Source organism: Bombus fervidus, chromosome 7 (genome assembly GCF_041682495.2).
Source record: "Bombus fervidus isolate BK054 chromosome 7, iyBomFerv1, whole genome shotgun sequence".
Lineage (NCBI taxonomy): Eukaryota > Metazoa > Arthropoda > Insecta > Hymenoptera > Apidae > Bombus > Bombus fervidus.
In genome coordinates this window covers 10,380,328-10,400,484 of record NC_091523.1, presented here as the reverse complement: position 1 = coordinate 10,400,484, position 20,157 = coordinate 10,380,328, and the positions used below count along the sequence as shown (strand labels likewise).

The 20,157-nt window shown below is 40.8% G+C and overlaps 1 protein-coding gene across 4 annotated transcripts in view; it reads left to right on the top strand.

The window, feature by feature from the left end:
* Scgdelta (sarcoglycan delta) overlaps positions 1–20,157 on the top strand; it is a 218,123-nt gene that overhangs the window by 136,215 nt on the left and 61,751 nt on the right. For 3 of the 4 annotated variants that reach the window (XM_072006508.1, XM_072006509.1, XM_072006511.1), the window contains one exon: positions 1,792–1,850. In XM_072006508.1, the coding sequence (XP_071862609.1) occupies positions 1,792–1,850 (59 nt within the window). Of the gene's footprint in view, positions 1–1,791; positions 1,851–7,661; positions 8,004–20,157 lie in introns of those variants that run through there. The other variant, XM_072006510.1, reaches the window with a different exon arrangement.

Here is a 20,157-nt window from a genome sequence, read left to right as displayed (position 1 = left end):
CGAAACAATTATTATTGTCAGTGGTGCGATATCGCGTGAACGGCGCGGCGGTCCGTGCTCGCCTTTGCCATCACCATTGTGCTCACGCGTATATTTCCATAACGATTAATACTGTCGACGTTACACGCGATTCCGTATCGTCGCCACAATTTCAAAAACATCGCAGCTCGCTCCGATTTTGCTGTTCCGATTTTGCTTTTGCGATTTTGCTCTTCCGATGTTGCTGCTCCGATTTAGTTACCTCGAATTCTGGCAGATAACTCGGTCGTACGAGTGACGCAGGGACGATGACGAGACCGATCGAAATTCAGGGAGGGTACAAAAATAGGACGAAAAGAAGAAAGTTCTTCTCGCAAGTTGACGGCTAATTGCCGCCATTTTCAGGCGACGTAAATTTCATCGGTACACGGAGAAAGAGGGAAAGGACGAGTTGCACCGGCTCGTGTCGTGAGTCGACTAATCGCTTCCGAGATAATTGTATCATTCTGCTAATAACTGGTGGCACGGTGGAAGCCCCGTCGATCGCCGATATAATTGCATCGTCGATAACGCGCGCGCGCCTTGCTGTTTGCTCTCCGTACAAACGTCGAATCGTACCGCTCTAACGAAGAAATTTACGACGGGAATCGGCTCGATGGAAACCTATTAGCTATCTCCATCTGCGAATACGAGTTGGGCATTTCTCTCTTTGATATTCGTTTTCTCGTTTCCCCAATTTCTTTTTTCTTTCCTTCTCCTTTACCCGTTATTCTTTCTTTTTCTCCGTTTCCACCTTTTAATCGATATAAATTCTCGTTGGCTCCCCGTATATCCTGAGTTCTCTTGGATTGCATTTGTTGCCACGATCAAGCGAGATTCGAAACGCACGATGTTGCTCAAGGTACGAAACGTTAACTATAAATTCGATATTCAGCAGAATATTGGTTTGGAAATGCGGGTCCGCGGACCATGATTCGGAAATTTATATCGTCTGTCTTCTTTAGTAGCTTTATTGCCGGCCGATGGCGTCAACGACGGTGGGAAACGATTTATCGCGCGATTTTTGCCGGTCGCTCGACCTCGCCGAGCAGGGAATAGCTTGAACCGCTTCGGCGAATATTATTTCGCGTACATTGAAATGAAAGTTGTTCACGCCGCGACCGAATTATGACGTAATTCTGACGAAATTAAACCGACGTCGCGACAACGGGACTAGGTCACCTCGCGACGACAGAGTCGTGATGCATTGGTAATGAGTGATTATTGCGAGAATCTTTGAATACTGAAAAACTGGACGTTTTGTGAGTTAATGAACCGATGATGTTCATAAGAAGTCTTGGTTGATTAGGAAGAAGATCTATGATTCATGAAGTAATTAGTCTAGTTAAGTTATTAATGATTATGTATGATTTATCCATAATTCATATCTGACAAGGTGTTACAGTAGCGATAAATAACGCTGACTTAAGTAACAACTAAGTAAATCGTAGGACGCGGAGTTAATGATGAATAATATTATTCAAATCTCCATTGTTTATATAGTCAGCTCTATATACCTTAAGGTACATAGAACAATATACATCGATGATAAAAAAGGCTCAGTTGACAGAGAAATAGTACACCGTCCGGAAAGTTCTAATTCAACAAGTAGAATACGATCGTCCTGGTCAGACATTCAGAAAGAGCGTTTACTCGACGCTCACTGCGAACTTGTCTACTTTTGAATTAGCGGTACCTAACGCGTGTTTTGATCGTGCTAAGTGACGATTAGAAAAGCAGGCTGTTTCTAACAAGTGTCTTTTTGATTTTCAGACCGGTAACAGTTACAAATCGCCCGAGGAGTCGCCGCATTCGGAGCACAGCAGATTGAGGTGAGTGGCAGTGCCTTTTACGCCATGCTTCCGGCAGTTTAATTACGTTTCACGACGACGCCGCCGCCGCGCTTCAAAGAGACAGACCCCGTGTAAACCGAAACGCGTTGAAATTCCGCGCGAAGTATTAGCGGTCTCTTAATCCGCGTATTACTCCACGCGCGATAAAGCCAACGGCGAATTCGAATTCTCGCGCTCATGAATCCGTCGTCAATGGCCAATTACGCAACGAACAATATGGCCACGGTCGGTGCTAAGCCATGAAATTGGCCTCTTTTACGAAGAATCCATTGCGCCATTCTTTTTCGAACAATGTACGACACATCGATTCGAGTTCTTGCGGTTTCAATCGTGTTAAGTATTCCTAACTTAGGAATCAATGCATTTTAGGAAACAAGGATTAGTTTACATTGTCGTCGCCGGGAGAAGGATTGCAATTGGGTCTTTTCGTTCCAGAGTTACGTTAATGGTTTGTTCTATTTGCGCGTCCTTTTTAATCAACATACATTCTTGAATTTTATTGCATTGGTGTCACACATACGAAAGAAAATTTCACGAATTCGTTCAACGTTTCTTTTGCTTCTGTTGAAATAGTTACAACTTTTAAGAAAATTCTACATCTGGTCTTTTAGTTTTCTCAAACACTGAAGTCATCGACAGCGTATAGACAATAGACTGAGTCGAAGGCAGATCATAAACAGTACACAGGCAACGTTGGCTTCAGGGTTTTCAGTCATAGGGTAACACTGCTAGCGTGCGGATCTGGATCAGCTCAATTATATTCCGATTTGTATTTACACTTTAGTATTTAAAAATATATTTTCTACCTTACAATTTATCCACGCGTTCCTTTGTGTTTCGTTCACTCGCGGAGAGGCGCGTTCGCGAGAAAGCGCGTCAATTCTTCTTGTACTTTCGAATTTGTGCAATGGGTTCCTGTAATACATCTATTGTTGTAATAGATTTTTCTAACTCGACGAAACTTTTACACATTGTTTCATTGCTCGAACCTGAGTGGATTATCTAGACAATAGAGCTTTTTTCCTTGTTTCTTGCTTGCAATATTAATCTTTCGTTATCAGTAAAATGTTCATAAATTTAACATATGGAACTAGTATTTTAATTACCATGCTAAATCACTAGATAACTTAATTGATCAAAGTTACCCTTATACTCATATTTCGCTTCCCTATTAATTCGAATTCTGTTCATCCAAATCATGCAATTTGATCCTTTTTATTTCTAGTCTCCATAGTTTTGAAAATTATAAGTAGATATCACTTTCTTATTACTGTGTGAAACGCAGCGAAAGATCCAGTATTGAGAAACAAGTATAAAAAATAGTGAAATATAGAAGACGAGGGTCGACTGCGTTATTTAAGATCAGATTTCACGCGGAAGAGGTGTCCCATAAAGATGAGGGGATAGAAAAAATATCATCGCTCTCGCATTTCACGTAAATAGTGAGAGGATTTGGAGCAAGGGAATCTTATTCGCTATAGCTTCGATATCGGATTCTCTTGATGGCCGAGTTTATTTTCCTCTCATAACCGTACTTCCGGAGCCATCTTTTAAGTATTATGTCAGCTCAACGACACTACTATATCACTCCACATCAGGGACCTATGTCTCATATCGATCATTAAATTACGGAACTATTTAATCAGCTGCGATTGGTCCACGATGAGATTTTAAATCTTAAAAAGTTGCAACATTAACGAATCGAAAGTCTGTCTTTTTAACTTCAGGATATTACGACGAAGTATTGAATGTCTTCATTTTTCTTGTGTTTGCCTTAGCTATTTCGAGGAGATTGGTAGCAGCTTGTTATTTATACTTTTGAGTCATTTTATAAGATGAAGGTGGAAAAATGAAAACTATTCTTATACCAAAATATCAGGACTAATAGACTAAAGTATGTTTATCGATCTTTATAAAAATCTAAGGCATATTTCTACTTATTTTCATGAGTAGGGCATATTGTATTCGGTATACAAACCTTTCTCATGGCGTACAAGGTTAGTGATTAATTTTAAAAACATCATTCAATTTTCCAATCAAAATTTGCCACAAATCACATCGAAGAACGAAGGGAAGACTATTACAATCTCCGTTGTAATCTATATTCTCATGGCAGCAGTTTCATTGCGTCGTCAGGCGCTATTATTTCCACGGTGATTGCAATACTTTTAATAGGGAATCGTGGGTTTCGTGTCGGTGGCGATGTAACTGCGGCGAAAGGGCGAACGGACGGGAACGATTATCTTTCATTACACCTGCGATTCCCAGGTGCAATGTGTTCCAATTAATCACAACGTGCGGTTCAAGTCGGCGCTCGGTCCCGGGGACGTAAAGGGGAAAGATAGGGTGGTGAAACGTGGTCAGGCGTGCTACGAGACACCGGAAGTTACGCGAGACCCGAACATCACGGATCGGAGACTGAAATTCGCGAGAAAAATAAATCGTGATTCGATGGTTATGTCGTACACGACTCTAATTATCAATTTAGTCAGGGCCGATTATATGTTTCAAAAGATACACGTTTGTGCTGCGTGAACGAGTACATGTGTATAAATTAATTCGAGAAAGGTAGAAAACTAATTGTTTTTCTTATTTTCAGTTTTCAAATTGGGAATAATAATTGTTTGAAACAGCGTCCCTAAAAAAATTCGAGTTAAAAATTGTTGGATATCGCCAGAAGCAGAAAACTGATATATTTGAGATGGAATAGATAGATTACGTGTTCTGTATGTCAGAGATAGCAGATGCGAGTTCGGAGTGATGAAGTCGAGTAAATAAGTGACTACCTCTATACTTTCCCTTCGGCTAATCCAGTAGGAGAAGTGATGGAACCACAGAAAATGTTTATGTATATATTATGTGTGTTATACGGAACTTTTCGAAATTTCGTTAGCACTGTAATGAAACACAACTATGACATTTATATTGGTAAGACTCGCAGCTAATCTGGATATACATCTCGAAGTTAGAAATTATTTGGTGCAAACACACGTACATATTAAAATTAATGTGCAGCTTATTAGTAATAATGAATAATTAACGATCTAATTATCTAATAATTTATTGTCCATATTAATAGGCAATGTTACTAACGTAATCGTTACTATGTTAAGAAAATTTGAAAATGTTTCGTACGAAACCCATGACACACCCATCCATGAAAAGTTTATACAAGTGTTGAAATATTTTCGTAAATCAGTGTATGTCTCTTTATTATTTCGAATATTATTTTTAATATTCCATACTATCTTTCATCTCTACAAAGTTCGTAACAGTTATACCTACTCGGCGAGGTTTTCGAGCACTTCTAAAACTTATCCTCGACGAAAATCAAAAGTCAACGAAAGATAACGTATTGCGAGAGCAGAAGTTTGAAATCGAGTAGGATCAAGGGTCGAAGGGGCATCGAGAACTGGGTAAAACATCGCGCTCCTTCTTCCCTTCGCCTCTCGTCCACCACGTCGTCGTCCGTGTGATAAATGGCGGAACGGAAAAAAAATGTTACGAGACCGTGCAATTCTTTCTCTGTTCCTCCGTTTCTGTCGCGGTTTTTTCCCCTTTTAACGCTTCTTCGCCCAGCGACGTATAATTTTTCGCGTCACTCGCAAATAAATACCGCGATCCATCACCATTATCATTGAGCCTGCACCCGACCATGTGAACGTACACGCTCTTATTCGACTCTTTAACGTTTCCGCAAAGCTAGATCCAGGAAACTAATTCTGTGCCAGAAACGTTCGGAAGTCCGCCTTAGTCGAAAATCTGATTTGGTTTATGCGCTACATTGTTTGGCAGAGGATTCGAGTCGCTTCGGTTATCGTATGTCAAAGCGATGTATCTTGACGGAGAGAGCTACCTTAAGAGATCGATTTCGGCAATACTTAATTATCAAAAATGGAAGCTGTATCTTGGTAATCTTCTCTGAATCTGGCTCGTCTGACCTCTCACGTTTAACCTCTGCTGTAAGAATTTTATTAATAGAAGATAAATCGCTTCTCAAACTACAGACTTAATTTAAAAGCAATAAATTTACGAGATTATGTATCCTCGGAAATAACTTCTTAAAAGACGAAAGTAACAACCTTCATAATCGATTCACACCACCTTTGATCTCTGCTAACCCCTTGTAATTTTTCTGGTGGAAAATAGTACTGGTCATTTGTATTCAGAATGCGGTTTCGTAGATTCGCTTTTTATCACGCGGGTTTATTATAAAAGTAATAATTTACGAAGGACTCGTGGCTTTTAAAATAGCTTCTAAGAACATGAACCAATAACCTTTATAATTTATTCACTTCACCTTTGATCTCTGTCTGCTGGAATTTTTCTCATAGAAGATAATAATAGCTAGTTTTTATTGCCAACTTACAGAGAAACCAGTTATCCTTTCCTATTGATTGGACGTTATGTAAGTTGATCATGTCCGTACATAAAAATGCAGATCAAGAACAATTCTTTTTTTTTTACTACGACTCGCGTCGACCACGAATCGTAGACGCGTAAAATTCGGAGCTAGATGCGTAGACGTGGCGCAATCGGTATTTCCAATGGAATTCTCGTCGCGTCGTGTCGTTCGTTCCTCCAAAATCATTCTGCAACACGTACGTGCGCGCGCACGTATATCACATACCTGTAAAACGCGTAACACGTTCAAGAACGTGCAACAAGCTCTCGCGACACGCTCGTCCCACCAATCCGTACTGGAACGAGATGGCTTTTCTTTTCGTTGGTCTGAAAACGAACTTGGCAAATGACTGGCGGTAGACACGCGGGCTAAATGACTGGCAGACGCAGGCACTCCATCTTCCTGTTCCGCCAGCACGTTGTTGGAACGAGCACCTCGCAGCTGCATTCGAGCCGCTTAAGCGCTCGTATGCCATACCCGACAACCGATTAATTATGAACATGCGATTAGGCATAGTGTTTGGAAACAGGTAGCGCGTGTGTTATCTCGATGCTAGAACGAACGTTCGTTTCTCGTTGTCGCGTATTCCCACGGAAAGACGGTGTTCGCGCACACTTCTAGACGCGGCGAGACGAGCATTTTCTCCAATGGTAGGTTGGCGCACGTAATTGGCTCTGGCAGCCGCGAACTTTTAATTGGCTACGCGAGCCAGTTTCCGAGGCCGCGCGCCGATCCGGTCTCGTCAGTCCGATGGTTTGTCATTCTCGTTCGGCTGGAAATCACCGTGAAACATCATCGCCGATTAGCGAGATTCAAACGTGGCGCAAACGGGATGTAGTAGTAGCGGAATACTCGTTGACGAATTTACTACAACGTGAAGAGAAACGTATAAAAGGTGGGATTTGTTTTGCTTTTGGATCGATAGCTATATGCAAAGGGTCGTAGTTAATGCGGAATTATTAATAGCAACGCAACGATATAATGCCGTGAAAATTTTCGAATATTATTTGTTGGATTAGCGGATTATCAAGGATCTGTGACAGAACGAATAAAGCAATTATTTCGAGTTTATCGATCGTGACTTGCTACGATGGTGGATGTGCAATAGTGCCGCCGTTTACTGCAATCGTTTCGGACAGCCTGACGTCTTCTCCCGTTTTTGTTTGATTTCTTTTTTATTTTAAATCTCGTTAGGAAAGCAATACTTTTTCGCCTGATCCGAAAGTGTCCGCGGCGGGATTAACGAATTTCACGGGGTGAGCCGGCTCTTGGCGACGATGAAAAACGATTTTCTTGATCCTTAGATACAGTCAGAGGTCGGGCGTGCGCGGATGCACCGCGAAACCTTATCCCCGGGGTCGAATTGAAAGAAAATACACCGTTGTTATTTCAATCGCGCAGCGTCGAACTCGGCCGCGAAGCTCTGATTACCGCCTCGTTTCGATCCATTTCTACTCGGCAGGACGCCTATTAAATCTGACGTTTTTAACGCGGCGGACACGATCTGACCTTGTCACATAATGTTTAATGGTGCTCATGCCTGTTCATCTTCGTTTAAATATAAAACAATCTGTATTTATCTTTTTACCGTATAGATAATGTGACACGTTCCGAATGGTGGTTATAAACGAATCTCTCGTGACGTTCGAAATAGTGAAGAGAAAAGAAGCGTTACATGTGTGTTTTACGTGCGTGATTATTGAAATTTGGGCAAGATCGGTGAGAAGGTAGGTGAAACTGTTTAAAGGCCTTCGTGTGTTATTGCTATTAGTAGAGTTATAGAATAGTTTTAAGAGCAGAGAACAACTGAAGAACCACTTTTAGTTTGCAATTGACTTCCGTCACGATTTCGTGTTACGTAGAAAGCAAAAACGGTCGAAGGATTTCCTATTATGAAACGAATATTGTACCGTCCCTTCGACTCACCTATCTGCCATTAAAAAAAAAAAAAAAAAAGAAACTCATCATTTACTCGAGTACTATTTCCATTACGAAAAACGTGCATTTCCTTCGAATTAAAATAGGCGCATATACTGTTTCGTAACACATTTGTCCGGCTTTAGATGCATCTAATGGCAAGTAGCCAAGACAAATTCGGCAACTTTCTCCGCCATTCAAAATGCACGGAGAGTTTCGCCAGTTCAGTTCTTCCCTTCGCGTGTATTATTAAAATGGCAATTACCTCGCTAAACGGTGCCCTAGCAAGTTGTGAGCGCTTCATGTGTGCAATCACGTTTTCGAACAATAAGCGCCGAGGCGACACGACGGATTCTCTCCTCGATACCCGTGGCTTATTTCCAAGTTAAACACGGAGACGTTCCTCACGAGCAACACGCCGCGGAAATATATACGTAGGAACATAAACAAAGCGAAAATTTAGGTCGAGTTACTCGAACCGTGAGCCGAAATCGACGTTACGATCATGCCACGGTTTTCTTCGTCAAGGCTTACTCCCTTTGCTTTCCCTTAAAAGCTTTCGTTCCTCTCTGAGATATTGAATTTCTTCTTTTGCAAATGTGTGTTGGATATTTTTATAGCTCGAAAGTTTTGCAGTTTTTAGTTCGATCGTAGCATTTCACTTGCAATCATGTCTTGATTAATTTACCGTTATTGAGATGAAATTTTTAATTTTCAAATATTAGAATTTTCAAATTACCAAACTTTCGAATTTTTTAACTTTCGCGTGTTCAAATTTTCAAATTTCTCGAGTTACAGACTCTTTAATTCTAAAACCTTGAAATTTATACATTTGTAAAATTTCATTTAAAAACTCACAATGTCATATTTTTAAATTACTGAAGTTTCAAGTTCTCGAATATTTCCTGTAGCTAAATTTAATTTGCGAACTTTTATGTTTTCAAAGCTCCATTCTTGTCCATTCCATATTACTTTAATGTAATCTTTGCACATTATTTCATTCCTCGATATTCTGCTTCTCTTCTTTCTTCTCCTTCCTTTCCCTTTGAATTATATATTTTGCTTAAAAGCATTGTTTTTTTGTTTGATTATTAAGCTTTTAAACCTCTTATACCTTTTCCAAGATTTACTGGTTTCTTTTTTTTTTATTTTTGATTACTCTCGTCTGAGATGAATATGTATACATGGTGATTATCATTCAAAATCCGCATTGATTAACAGAATGAATTTCCAAAAGGAAAACGAGATGTTGGGCGCAACGTTCCGTGTACGGTACTCGAATACTTAAGCTGAGTCGAGTTTCTTCGATAATAAATTTCTGTTAGCAGGTAACAAATCACGCTCTAGGGGCTCCTCGTACAATACCATTCCGCTGGTTCTTCATTAAAATAACAAACAATACGAGCAACTTTCTCGTTCATATTAGTCGATAAACTTTCGTTCGGTAGCACGATGCTCATAGCGAGAGTCAAGAAGATATAGTGGAGGAAAAATGGGATACTAACAAATTGATGTCTGATCAGTAACGGGCACACTCTACTTGTCGATTAGGCGCAATTAAAGTTTGAAATTCATCGTCAGTTTTATGAAAACTTGTTGGACGAACGTTGATTTAATGCTAATCACATGAAAATACGATTTGTCGTTAATAACAGTTTTAAAATAACTTAGATTAAAAATCAGAATTATAAACTTCATGAAATCTGAATACAGTAGGAGATACAATTTTTATCGACTATTTTTACTTTAGATATCTTTGTGTGAAATGTTGCTTGGACCTTTTAACAAAAAAATATTTTCTAGAATTCATGCGCAATGCGGGAGATAATAAAAATTGCAGGGAAAAGAAACAATACGCAGTGAATAGCTCGATTTAAAGGACTTGTACTGTATATTGTTGGTAGAAGCATGCGTTTCCATTTCGTTTAATTTAGGATGTTACACGTGGTTGAACAACGGTTCATAACAACGAAAGCCATCGAGGAAGGAAATCTTGTATGTTTTCGGTTTTGCATTTCACGCAAGGCGTGTCAACGACTTCGGTCAAAGCCCCAGTTTATCGTGAATGGGAGCAGAGAGCTGCAGAAGCGCGTGATGAATCGCGGAAACTTGCCCAAGTTGTGCGTTTCTGCAGAAACGCGAAAGTTTAAAACTCGCTTTCATGAAAGCCTAGTTAGCGCAATTGTATCCATTGAGACCGGCCTTCTAGAGTGCGATACCTTTTACCGTATCATCTCGAAAGCTTTCTTTAAACTTGCTATTACTGTAGATCCTTTAACATCCCTAATTTCAAACGTAAAAAAACTTTAAAAAAGAGATATACGTCGTATTACCGCCTTGAGCTAACCGCGTAATTGTTAAGCAAGTTTCAGTGGTCGAACTTATAATTAAATAAATGATAAAGCATTATTATTAGCATAAAATAACATTATTTTACTGTACTTAGTTAAACTCGTTTCGAAAACAGGATTATTCGAAAGCGAACAGTTTCGAAGCCGTGACAACGTTCAGCGTGATCCGGTGCCTTTCGAAACAGCTTCATAACGGGACACTCTGCTCTTTAATCCGAGTTTTCAACACTTTGCACCTTTGACTTCGTTACGTCCGTTCAGCGGAACTACTCCATCGCGTCGGCGCTACGCGTTCCTCCACCGGCGCGGAAGTTGTCGCGTTCGAAAGCGATGCGTCTCGCAAATAAGAAATTCGTTTAACGGCACCGATAAGGTCAACCGTGGCGCGTCGAGTCTCGCGGCCGAGTTCGTCTCCTCTCTCTGGCAAAGGCGACGAAACTCTTGGAAAACTTTGCGAATAAACTTTCCTCTTTCGTGAGAGCGAAGCGCGTGCAAGAAGAAAGACTGGCAGCGAGAAGAACGATAGAGAGGACGAGAGGAGAAAAAGCTATCCCCCAAGCCTAGACGACGACGCGGTGTCATCTTGACGTAAAATATGGATTATTCCGGGCATTTGCATTCGGAAAATAAGCCGACGAGCCGTCGCTGAACGGGGTCTGAACGAGATCCCTCTCCTTTTCTATCCTCTTCTTGCCTTCGCCGCTGTCTCCGTTTCCTGTCGAGCCCGACAGAGGAACTTGTCGCCAAAGTTTCGCGGTAATTATCGAATCGTTTGCCAATTCATCGGCAATCGACGCGAAAGCTACACCGTTCCCCTCCTTCTGGTGTAACGATCGAATAACAGCAAGAATAAAAATCCGATTCTCCCTTCGGGAACAGCTTTCTTTCGCCGACGCGGCTCCCCTGTACTCCCCTGCTTCCTTCCGACCATCTTTTCAACAACGTTTCCGTCAAGAATCGTAATTAGATTCCTTCGTATTGAACATCGTCCGCATGACCGGACCAACGTTCGTCGATGTTAATTACTTTCCCGTTGATGCTAATCGATTCGATATACCTCGTCCTCGCCCTTGTATTTTCGATGACAACGGAAATCAACGTCGAGCCAGGGTACGGCTAGTCGTTCGCCACGCGACACCGTTAATCTACCCCCAAAACCATCGATGCGTTCCCACTATTTCGACGATCTGGTCGATATTATTATCCAGCCTGGGTACTGATCAACATCGATTGACATTACCGAATTTATACCCAGGAATACGAGAAACCGGCGGGGACTAATCGTTATTAGCAACGACAGGCGCGAATACCGACAATGACGAGATTGTGTTAAACGCGTGGTCCGCGATGGAGCCTGTTTTCCAAAGCGATTTTACGCGGACGTATCGCCGGGGACAGGTGTTTTTCCCTGTTTCCTCGATTAACGCTGTCACACGCTCTTCACGGTCTCTTTGAGCGTTAAGCGTGATGTCGATGCTTGTTATTTCGTTCGCCGCTCCGTCCGTGTTTTGTCGCGGCGATCGCTCGCTCTCATACATATAAACGCGTATGGGACACAACCCATTGTTTCCTGATGCGATTTTAAAGCAGGCGAAATCAGGTTAAGTCTGTTTGTGGTGTGTATAATCTGTGGTGTCAAGCGGATGAGCAGATTCAAGTGGCTGGAATACGATCTTGGTCGAACTGAGAACTGAATTAATTTTTTGCTCGAAGAATTAGATAGATAGACTGCCCCTTGATCGGAGGATAAATTCGTGTGAAATTATTTTAACCCTGCGGATATTGACTTAAAATCTATGCTGCGGTATCAAATTTTATGTAAAATTCGTAGAGATACTTACACGATGAAATATTTCATGTTAGTAAAGTATGATGTGCAGGAGGAGCTTGAACTCCTTCGACGCTTAACCGAAATTCCAAATAGGGGGAGAAAATGACACAAAACGTAGGTATCATTGGTCCAAATCGATTTACCAATAAATTAAGATTTCGTTAAACTTTGTTCTCTGACATCTATCTATTCCCAACAGTTGGAAAGAATTATCTTTTATTAGAAAATGTCGATCGATAATTACGGCTGCCGAAATAAGACAAATCTGTAAGTGTCACGTCAACGCTGTCGGTATGCGATACCTGTTAAACGCTAGATAAATACACGACTATATAAAGAAGCTTTCCAAATTTTTAACCGGATCATAGCTTATTCAGAAACTTTTATAATCACGGAATTAATACCGAATAAAATCATTGATTTCATTTTGAACATAGATAGTTATACGATTTCAGATCAGATGAATGGCGATTTCTAGGGTTAATAAATTCATGCATGCTTCTGATGGGCGCTGAAATATCGAAACCCGCGTACGTACGTACCTCTTAAATCTGTCGACATCTTTGTATTGCGAAATTCATAATTCCGTTAATAATTTGGAGCAGAACCCGCATCGTTTGCCTGGCGTGTACGTTAAGCGATTAACGCGCACCGTTTCAAGAATTTATCGAAGCGATCGGCCGATGTCTGACCAATTTTACATTAGGCGCGAAATTAAGAGCGTGGAGATTTCGCTCAGTGGAATTCAAACCATTCAGCACAGTCGATCGTATTAATAGACCACAGTGTCGTTAACGAAATGGTTTCTATTTAATGTAACGACATACCTCTACGAAATTCCGTGACCATTCGTTTCACTATGGCCGAGGCACGCCGGTTGAAGAGTTGCGTGCATAGCGGTGGTTTCTGCGAAGTTCAAGTAGATTTATGCCACCACCAGTGTATCTCAATTAATTTCACTGTGTATGCGTACGTATATAGCTATCTGCCGGTGATATTGTTGCAGCCGACATCAAACGAACAGCTCGCTTCCAGGAAAAATCTCAATTAACGCTGATCCGTTACGGGTATGCACCGACAATTAACTGGCTCTTGGTCGGCCTATACACGATTCTGTTTTTTCCCGACCCAATTATGTAGAAATTTTATACACGTTTTGCTTCCATTAATTTTTTAAAAACGCCGTATAAATTCGCTTTGTTACTTTGACTTTTTTATCCTTCCATCGAAGAGAAACAAGAAAATCGACGATGTAAAAATCTGTGGTTATGAAATTTTTGACGCCACTAACATGGAAAATATAGTAATTTTATTATAGGTTCTTGTAACATTAGGTGGAACGATTTATTCCTCTGTATCCTTGTAAAACTTTACTAGATACATGCCCATTCCATGGATGCGAGATTTTCAGCATCGTTAAAATAGGAGATATACGTATAGCTGAAAATTTTAGAAATTTTAGATCTACAGTATTGAATAAAATTCTTCCCTGTTTCTTCATCTTGATGCTTTTAAGGTTCCACTGGATGCATTTTCACCAACTACTCGACGAGCTAAACTCGATCGAGAGTACTCTCTTCATCTTCTCCTTGAATCTCTTTTCTCCACCCTTGCAGAAACTTTTTTAACAACAGCCAGATCATGTCTGAAGTTAACACCGAATCTCGAAACGAATGTCAACGAAGTTTCCTTCTCGCGAACGGTATCCATCTCAAACCGTTAAAACGCGAACCTTTTTCCTGCGTTCTCTTTCGTCTTCCTTTTCTTACAACGAACGAGCTTCCACCGATGATGACCCATCACCTGTTTCGTCATCGAGTTCGCCGCGAAGGTATCAAAATACACAGCAACGGGAGAAATGAGCTCGCGTTCGAAGAAACTGGAAGGCAACGGTGAACTCCGCTACGCAAGAGGAAGGCGGAGAAAAAAAGAGAGGCGACCAGAGGAAAGGAAGAGAGCGGGAAGGTCTGTGCACGCTCGCAGATGGCCTCGGATAGACGCTTTGTACGAAAATGAAAAAGTCACGAAGGCGGAAGTTAAGAGCGTGCACACATAGAGGTACAAATACACGCGTCAAGGGACAGAAAGAGAAATTTGTTGCACCGGGAGTCTGATACACCGTACGTCGAGAAAATGTGCGCCGAGGCCTGAAATCGATGCCCGCCATCGACGTTCCTAAATATTTCTCGCTGTTTCTTCCGGTGGCAGGATTCGATCGATACGCGAATATCTCAGAAAGAAATCTTTCCCCTTTGTAAGTTTTTTAATCTTGCTTATTTCATCTAGATAATTATCAACACGATCTCGGCTATACAGACTGTCGCATTGTAACGATGTAAACCAGGTTTTTGAGAAATTAGATTTAAACGCTTGCATTTCAACTGTACGTCTTGTAATTGTACGTCCTCGTGTCATTTTTCTAGTTTCACAATTGATTCAATTACCGGCGCATGAAAAATTATTGGTATACCATTTTATTCTTCGTCTTATTTAATACTTTTATATCGATATAATCTATAGGAGGAGAATGAAAGGTAGAATCTGATAGAAAGTTTCATTGGAAAATGAGAATATGTGTCAGTACGTTTTGTAGGCACTGTGTAACCTTATTCTCTGTTTCGATAAGTTTTCGCGCCTTGAAAAAATACGATGAACTTTTGACAACAATAAACGCAGGGCATCGATCGATAAAAAATAGCAGTGAATTGATGCATCAGTGTATTTCTCTGTTCTCCGTATGTGAGATATATTCCAGGAATTGATCGTACACCTAAAACAATTGAAAAATGTTGGTATAAATACATGTGCTGTTTATTCTTGTTTACGAGATACATATAACGAGTTTTATGTTCTATCACTTGTTATCTGATTATATCTATGCAGATGATATATAGTCAAAATGATCACCTTACGTTTCAAGATAAATCTTTAGATATCTTGTCATTGATCCGGTTACTCTCTCAATGTCCTGTGGTGTTCCCCGAAGTTGTTGAAAACTTTGTTCTACTATATAAGGTAGTGCTTCCAGATGGTATCGTAATGAACCAGATCAATGACACAAAACGTCTCTAGATTCGGCTTGAAATGTAAGATAGTGATTTGGAGCATCATCTATAAAGTTGATCAGATAATAAAGGATAGAACACATGAAGTTTTCTCATTGTTTTCGGGTCGAATCAATCACGATCGACACTTGAAATGTGCCCAACGCGTTACGGGACAACTTGCATACATTAACTGCGTCGACAGACGCCAAGAGAGAGAAAGAAAGGCAAGGCAGGAGATTTTACGCGAGCAGAGAGGTAAACACGTTGGATGAAAGAAATATTTCATTCGGTGCTAGCTATAGACATTGAGAACGCGTGCCGTTATTCTAGCGACATTTTACAGGTGGCAGCGCGCTTTGATAACCTACAATATGCAATCGTTATTTGGATATCCAACGTGAGTTAAAGGGCTTCACTACGCTATGAATATGCAATATTTCTCTACTTTCGAGTTACGCGCTCTGCGTTTTCAATGCATGCATGAACTCAGGAATAAAGTGGATAGCCCCGTGCCTCGCTCCCTCGAAACTACGATTTTTTTTTTCTCTCTCATACGCGCTCCGTCGATTTACTTTGCCGGATCGATCGTTTGGAAACGGAACGAATTCTTTAAGATATTCATACTTCATTGTTGAATATTCCATTTAAATGAAAGATAAATACGCAAGATAAATTTGATACGATTGTTAAAAAATCACCCAGTGAAATATTTCAGTCGTACGTTATGCTGAAATTCAAACTCTCGTTCGAAACCATTCAGTTCCGTTTCATGCGCGAGAGAATGTCTCTTTCTTTCGTCTATCCCAGTAAAAGTCGTCAACCGCTTTTGTTGCGACCACATAATACAACAGAGAAAACAGAATATCACAATTACAGTCTTATCTATGGATACATTCTACGTTTACCAGTCTCGTTGTCATATATTCCTAAAATCTTAAAGCTGTCTTCGACCGTACAAATCCTCGATTGAAAAGCGTCTGGGAACACGATGTAACGGGTGTTACCTCCTTTCAGTGCCACGTCGGTGTCGATCTTGAAAATGAAAGACACTTGAACACAGTTCTCAGCTGAACGTGCGATTCATGTTTCTCCTGAGCGTCTTCGTTTGATCAGCGCCGGCTTCTTTCTCAGTCACGAACAGGAGCCACAGAGGAGGCCTCTTTGCTTATTCGTTCTCTGTTTCTCTGTTCCACGTCCGCGTCCAGTTTCTTCTTATCCCGAGATTTTCTCTAGTAGGGAAATAAAAAGAGTCACGAGACAGGAAAACCTCAATCAGCAAACACACCGTCGGGACGTCATGAATATCGGAAAATTGGAAATCGGTTAGCCCTTGGGATTCGACGACAGCTCACAGGCCACGTCTACCAACGTTTTCTTTGGATATCGTCCTACCCCTCCAACGGAATTCCGGGGAAATCCTCGCCAGACGTCCTGCGAGGAATCTAGAATTAACGTTCCCGTTTTATATCCACCTCTCGGTATCTCTTACCACGGAACTCTCAACCGTTAGGTCGCTCCGATATTTGCGTTCCTCGATTTCATCGTAATTGTACGAATTGGATCGGATAAAGAATCCGGATTCTACTTACAGCACGAACAGACTTCTTGTTCCTTTAGGTAGAAGATCACTCGAATCGAATACGATGGTAAAAGTTCAAGTAGGTGAAATTTTCTGTTACGTATCTCTGAGTTATTTGTCCTATTTGAGGCTAATAATACGCTCTCGCTCAAAAATCATAGGGAAGTTATTCGATTAGCTCTCCAAAATTGGGAGAGCTTTTGGTTGAATGTAGAGTTTTAATAATTCGGTGAACGTGATACTTTATACGGTCAGGCAAGTAATGTGCATCAAATATCAAAATTTTATTACACATAGTAAATGTGTCCTAAAAATAACAATAAATTCTAAGATAAGTTGAAGAAACAGTGTTTACAGAATCATCATTTTCCTGTACATTTCAATTAATTGAGTTCATCAGTATGAGTTCCGAACAGTTTTCAAATACAATAAAAATTAGGAAAACAACGAAAATGTATTTATTATTGTTTTTTCTTCGATTATTCAATTATTATTTAAACATTATTTCGACATTGCAAAACTCGAGGCGAATTTCTTCGACTTGGAAAATGTATATCGCGGACCTTTAACAAGTCATTTGGGATTTTCGAGAATCCTGATATGCGCATCGTCTCAGATTTATAGAATCTCATCTTAAATCCGTAGCTTGTTTTACGCGTTTCGACCATGCACGCGGAATCTTGCTTGCAGCGTAGAAAGATTCCTCGTATCGGCGTTTCTGTATCGCTGGAAACAGGAGTGAAACAAATGGCGCTGGATCACGATGACGCGGCGCGATGGCAGAGAAACGAGGAAGGAAAGACTGCATGCGGGATCATTGTTGGGAAGAGCAGCTTCCGTTAGATTTATTCCTTTCCTTTATTGAGATACGATCGTTTATATTCCCGGAAATAGAAATCCACGTTGGATCCGATACCGAGCCACGTCGCTCAAACGTTTGTCTCGCTTTCTGCATGACCTTCGAGCACTATCGGATCTTAGTGAGGAACGCACCTAGAGCGTGTTCCTCGAGTTTCATCCGCAGAAAGTACATAAATGGTCTTTGACTGTTGGAGATGTTAAGAAGTTAACGATGGTTGCCACTTTGTATATCATCTTATACGTTCTGTGACTACTTTAAACATAGCTGTCGTACGGGGAGTTTAGATATTATCCGAAGCATGTTAGAGTTTAGAGAAATAGAGGATAGCTTGAATTTGACTTATTTTTAACACCCAATGCTGATAAATCATTTCAAATCGTGGGTAGAAAACAGTATCGTAAGATTTGCACGACTTTATTCGTCAGTTTGTTTTCTGTATCTTAGCGATGATTCATTAGTATACAAGTAATGCACGCTATTGGTACAGATACTTCAGAGCGTACTCTTTACTGTACAATTCCAAATTCACAAAAGATTTTCTTTAATACTTTTTTAGGTATTAATACTCCATATACTCCTTTAGGTATACTCTTAATTTACTCTGCCACGCTTTCATAACACACTTTTCTAAATCATCCTAAATATCCTGTATTCTGTCCTAAACTCTACAATACACCGTCACATCCAGTTGCATCTCTTTGCAACTCAATCTCTCTCAATTAGGAACAAACGAATTAAAACCCACCTGCATGCGAAGCAGTTAGAATAGTCAGAAATTTGGGCAACGGTATAGCACATAACAATACACGTCCACGGAAGATGATCTAGAAGGCAGCGCGTTCAGATCGCGCGTAAGGATCTAGCTACCTTATTTGTGGCACGGTCCGCCTAGCCAAGCGAAGATGCATTTGCCAGACGGAAGGAGAAGGATGTATACAAACGGCAGTCGCAGTTCACAAGACGAAAAGGCTCCCGTGGGGCTGCATTATCATCCGCCGGCATTAGGTAGCTTGTTCGAGGCGAAGGTGAATCCTTGGCATGTATCGCGTACGCGCACCTGCATTCAGCCGTACATGTGTATAGGACGCGCATTACGTGCGATTTCTATGGGAATACGGCCAGCGGAGCCAGGTTTGCATCCGAAAGATAACCCTAGATGTCCCTTCTACGTATTAACGTCCTCTACGTTCTCCATCTTCCTTTCTGTCTCTCTCATTCTCTCTTTCTCTTAATCTCTGGTATACGGGTCTTTTCTCTTTGTCATCCACTGTGAGTAAACCCTCGCAACATCACCGTGCAGCCCTTGTATCAACGGACCAATCATTTCCCAAAGAAACTGTTGCCCCGTACAGGTTTCCCCTGTATCCCGATTAAATCCACGTGGGACCCAACCAGATTTTACACGACACGGTGCCATTAGGGATAATCGAAGAGAGATGGATGCTCCGAACGGACGTCCTCCTTCATAGAACCGGGTCGTTTGGTTGATTTTCGAGCAAATTACACAATCTTGTAGATAAATCATAAACTTGGCATCCTCGAGATTATGCTTGGAATTTTTTAATTAATTGGAAACAGGGAATTGGTGGTAAATAGAAATGGTACTTCTAGATTTAGAATATTTCAAGAGGTTGTATATCGTCGGACTCGGCTTGTCGTGAAACTTAAGAGTTTGAATTTGCTAATGGAAAAGAAGAACTTCTAATAGTTTCAAATGGTACTTCTGAAATTTGAAATGCCAACAAGATTCGAGCGCACCTGAAAGTGTCTTATTTCCTTTAGCATGATTTTATGATACTATGTGCCGGTTTTGTCGGTGGAAAATGCCTTCGTTCAGATCGGTGGAGTGACGTCAATTTATAATTCTACCGAATGTATGAACTCTTCTATGCTGTTATGTCTGTAGACGAATTTAGGCAAGATGAAATATTGCTACTGCTGTCGCTCAAAGTCGTTCATAGCTACTGACTTCCATTACATCTGCAGAATATTCACAATCAGTCTGTTAGCGAAATATGTAGAATTGCATGCAAATGTAAATTGTCTGACCGAACATGAACTCCGTCTTCATTCCTCTGACACTTTCTTCGCCAGTTCCATTTGACTTCTCTGAACTTGTCGAATCGAAGTTCGAAAGACGCAATTATTCCAAAGTTATTACCAAAATCGTCGGCTGTCCGTCATTTAGAAGTCGTTTCACCATTTAGGAGGCACTTAGGGAACCAGTTTGGGATCTATAGAACGTTAGAAAATTCTTTTTACGTCATAAACGGGACATCAGTTTCCATTATTTC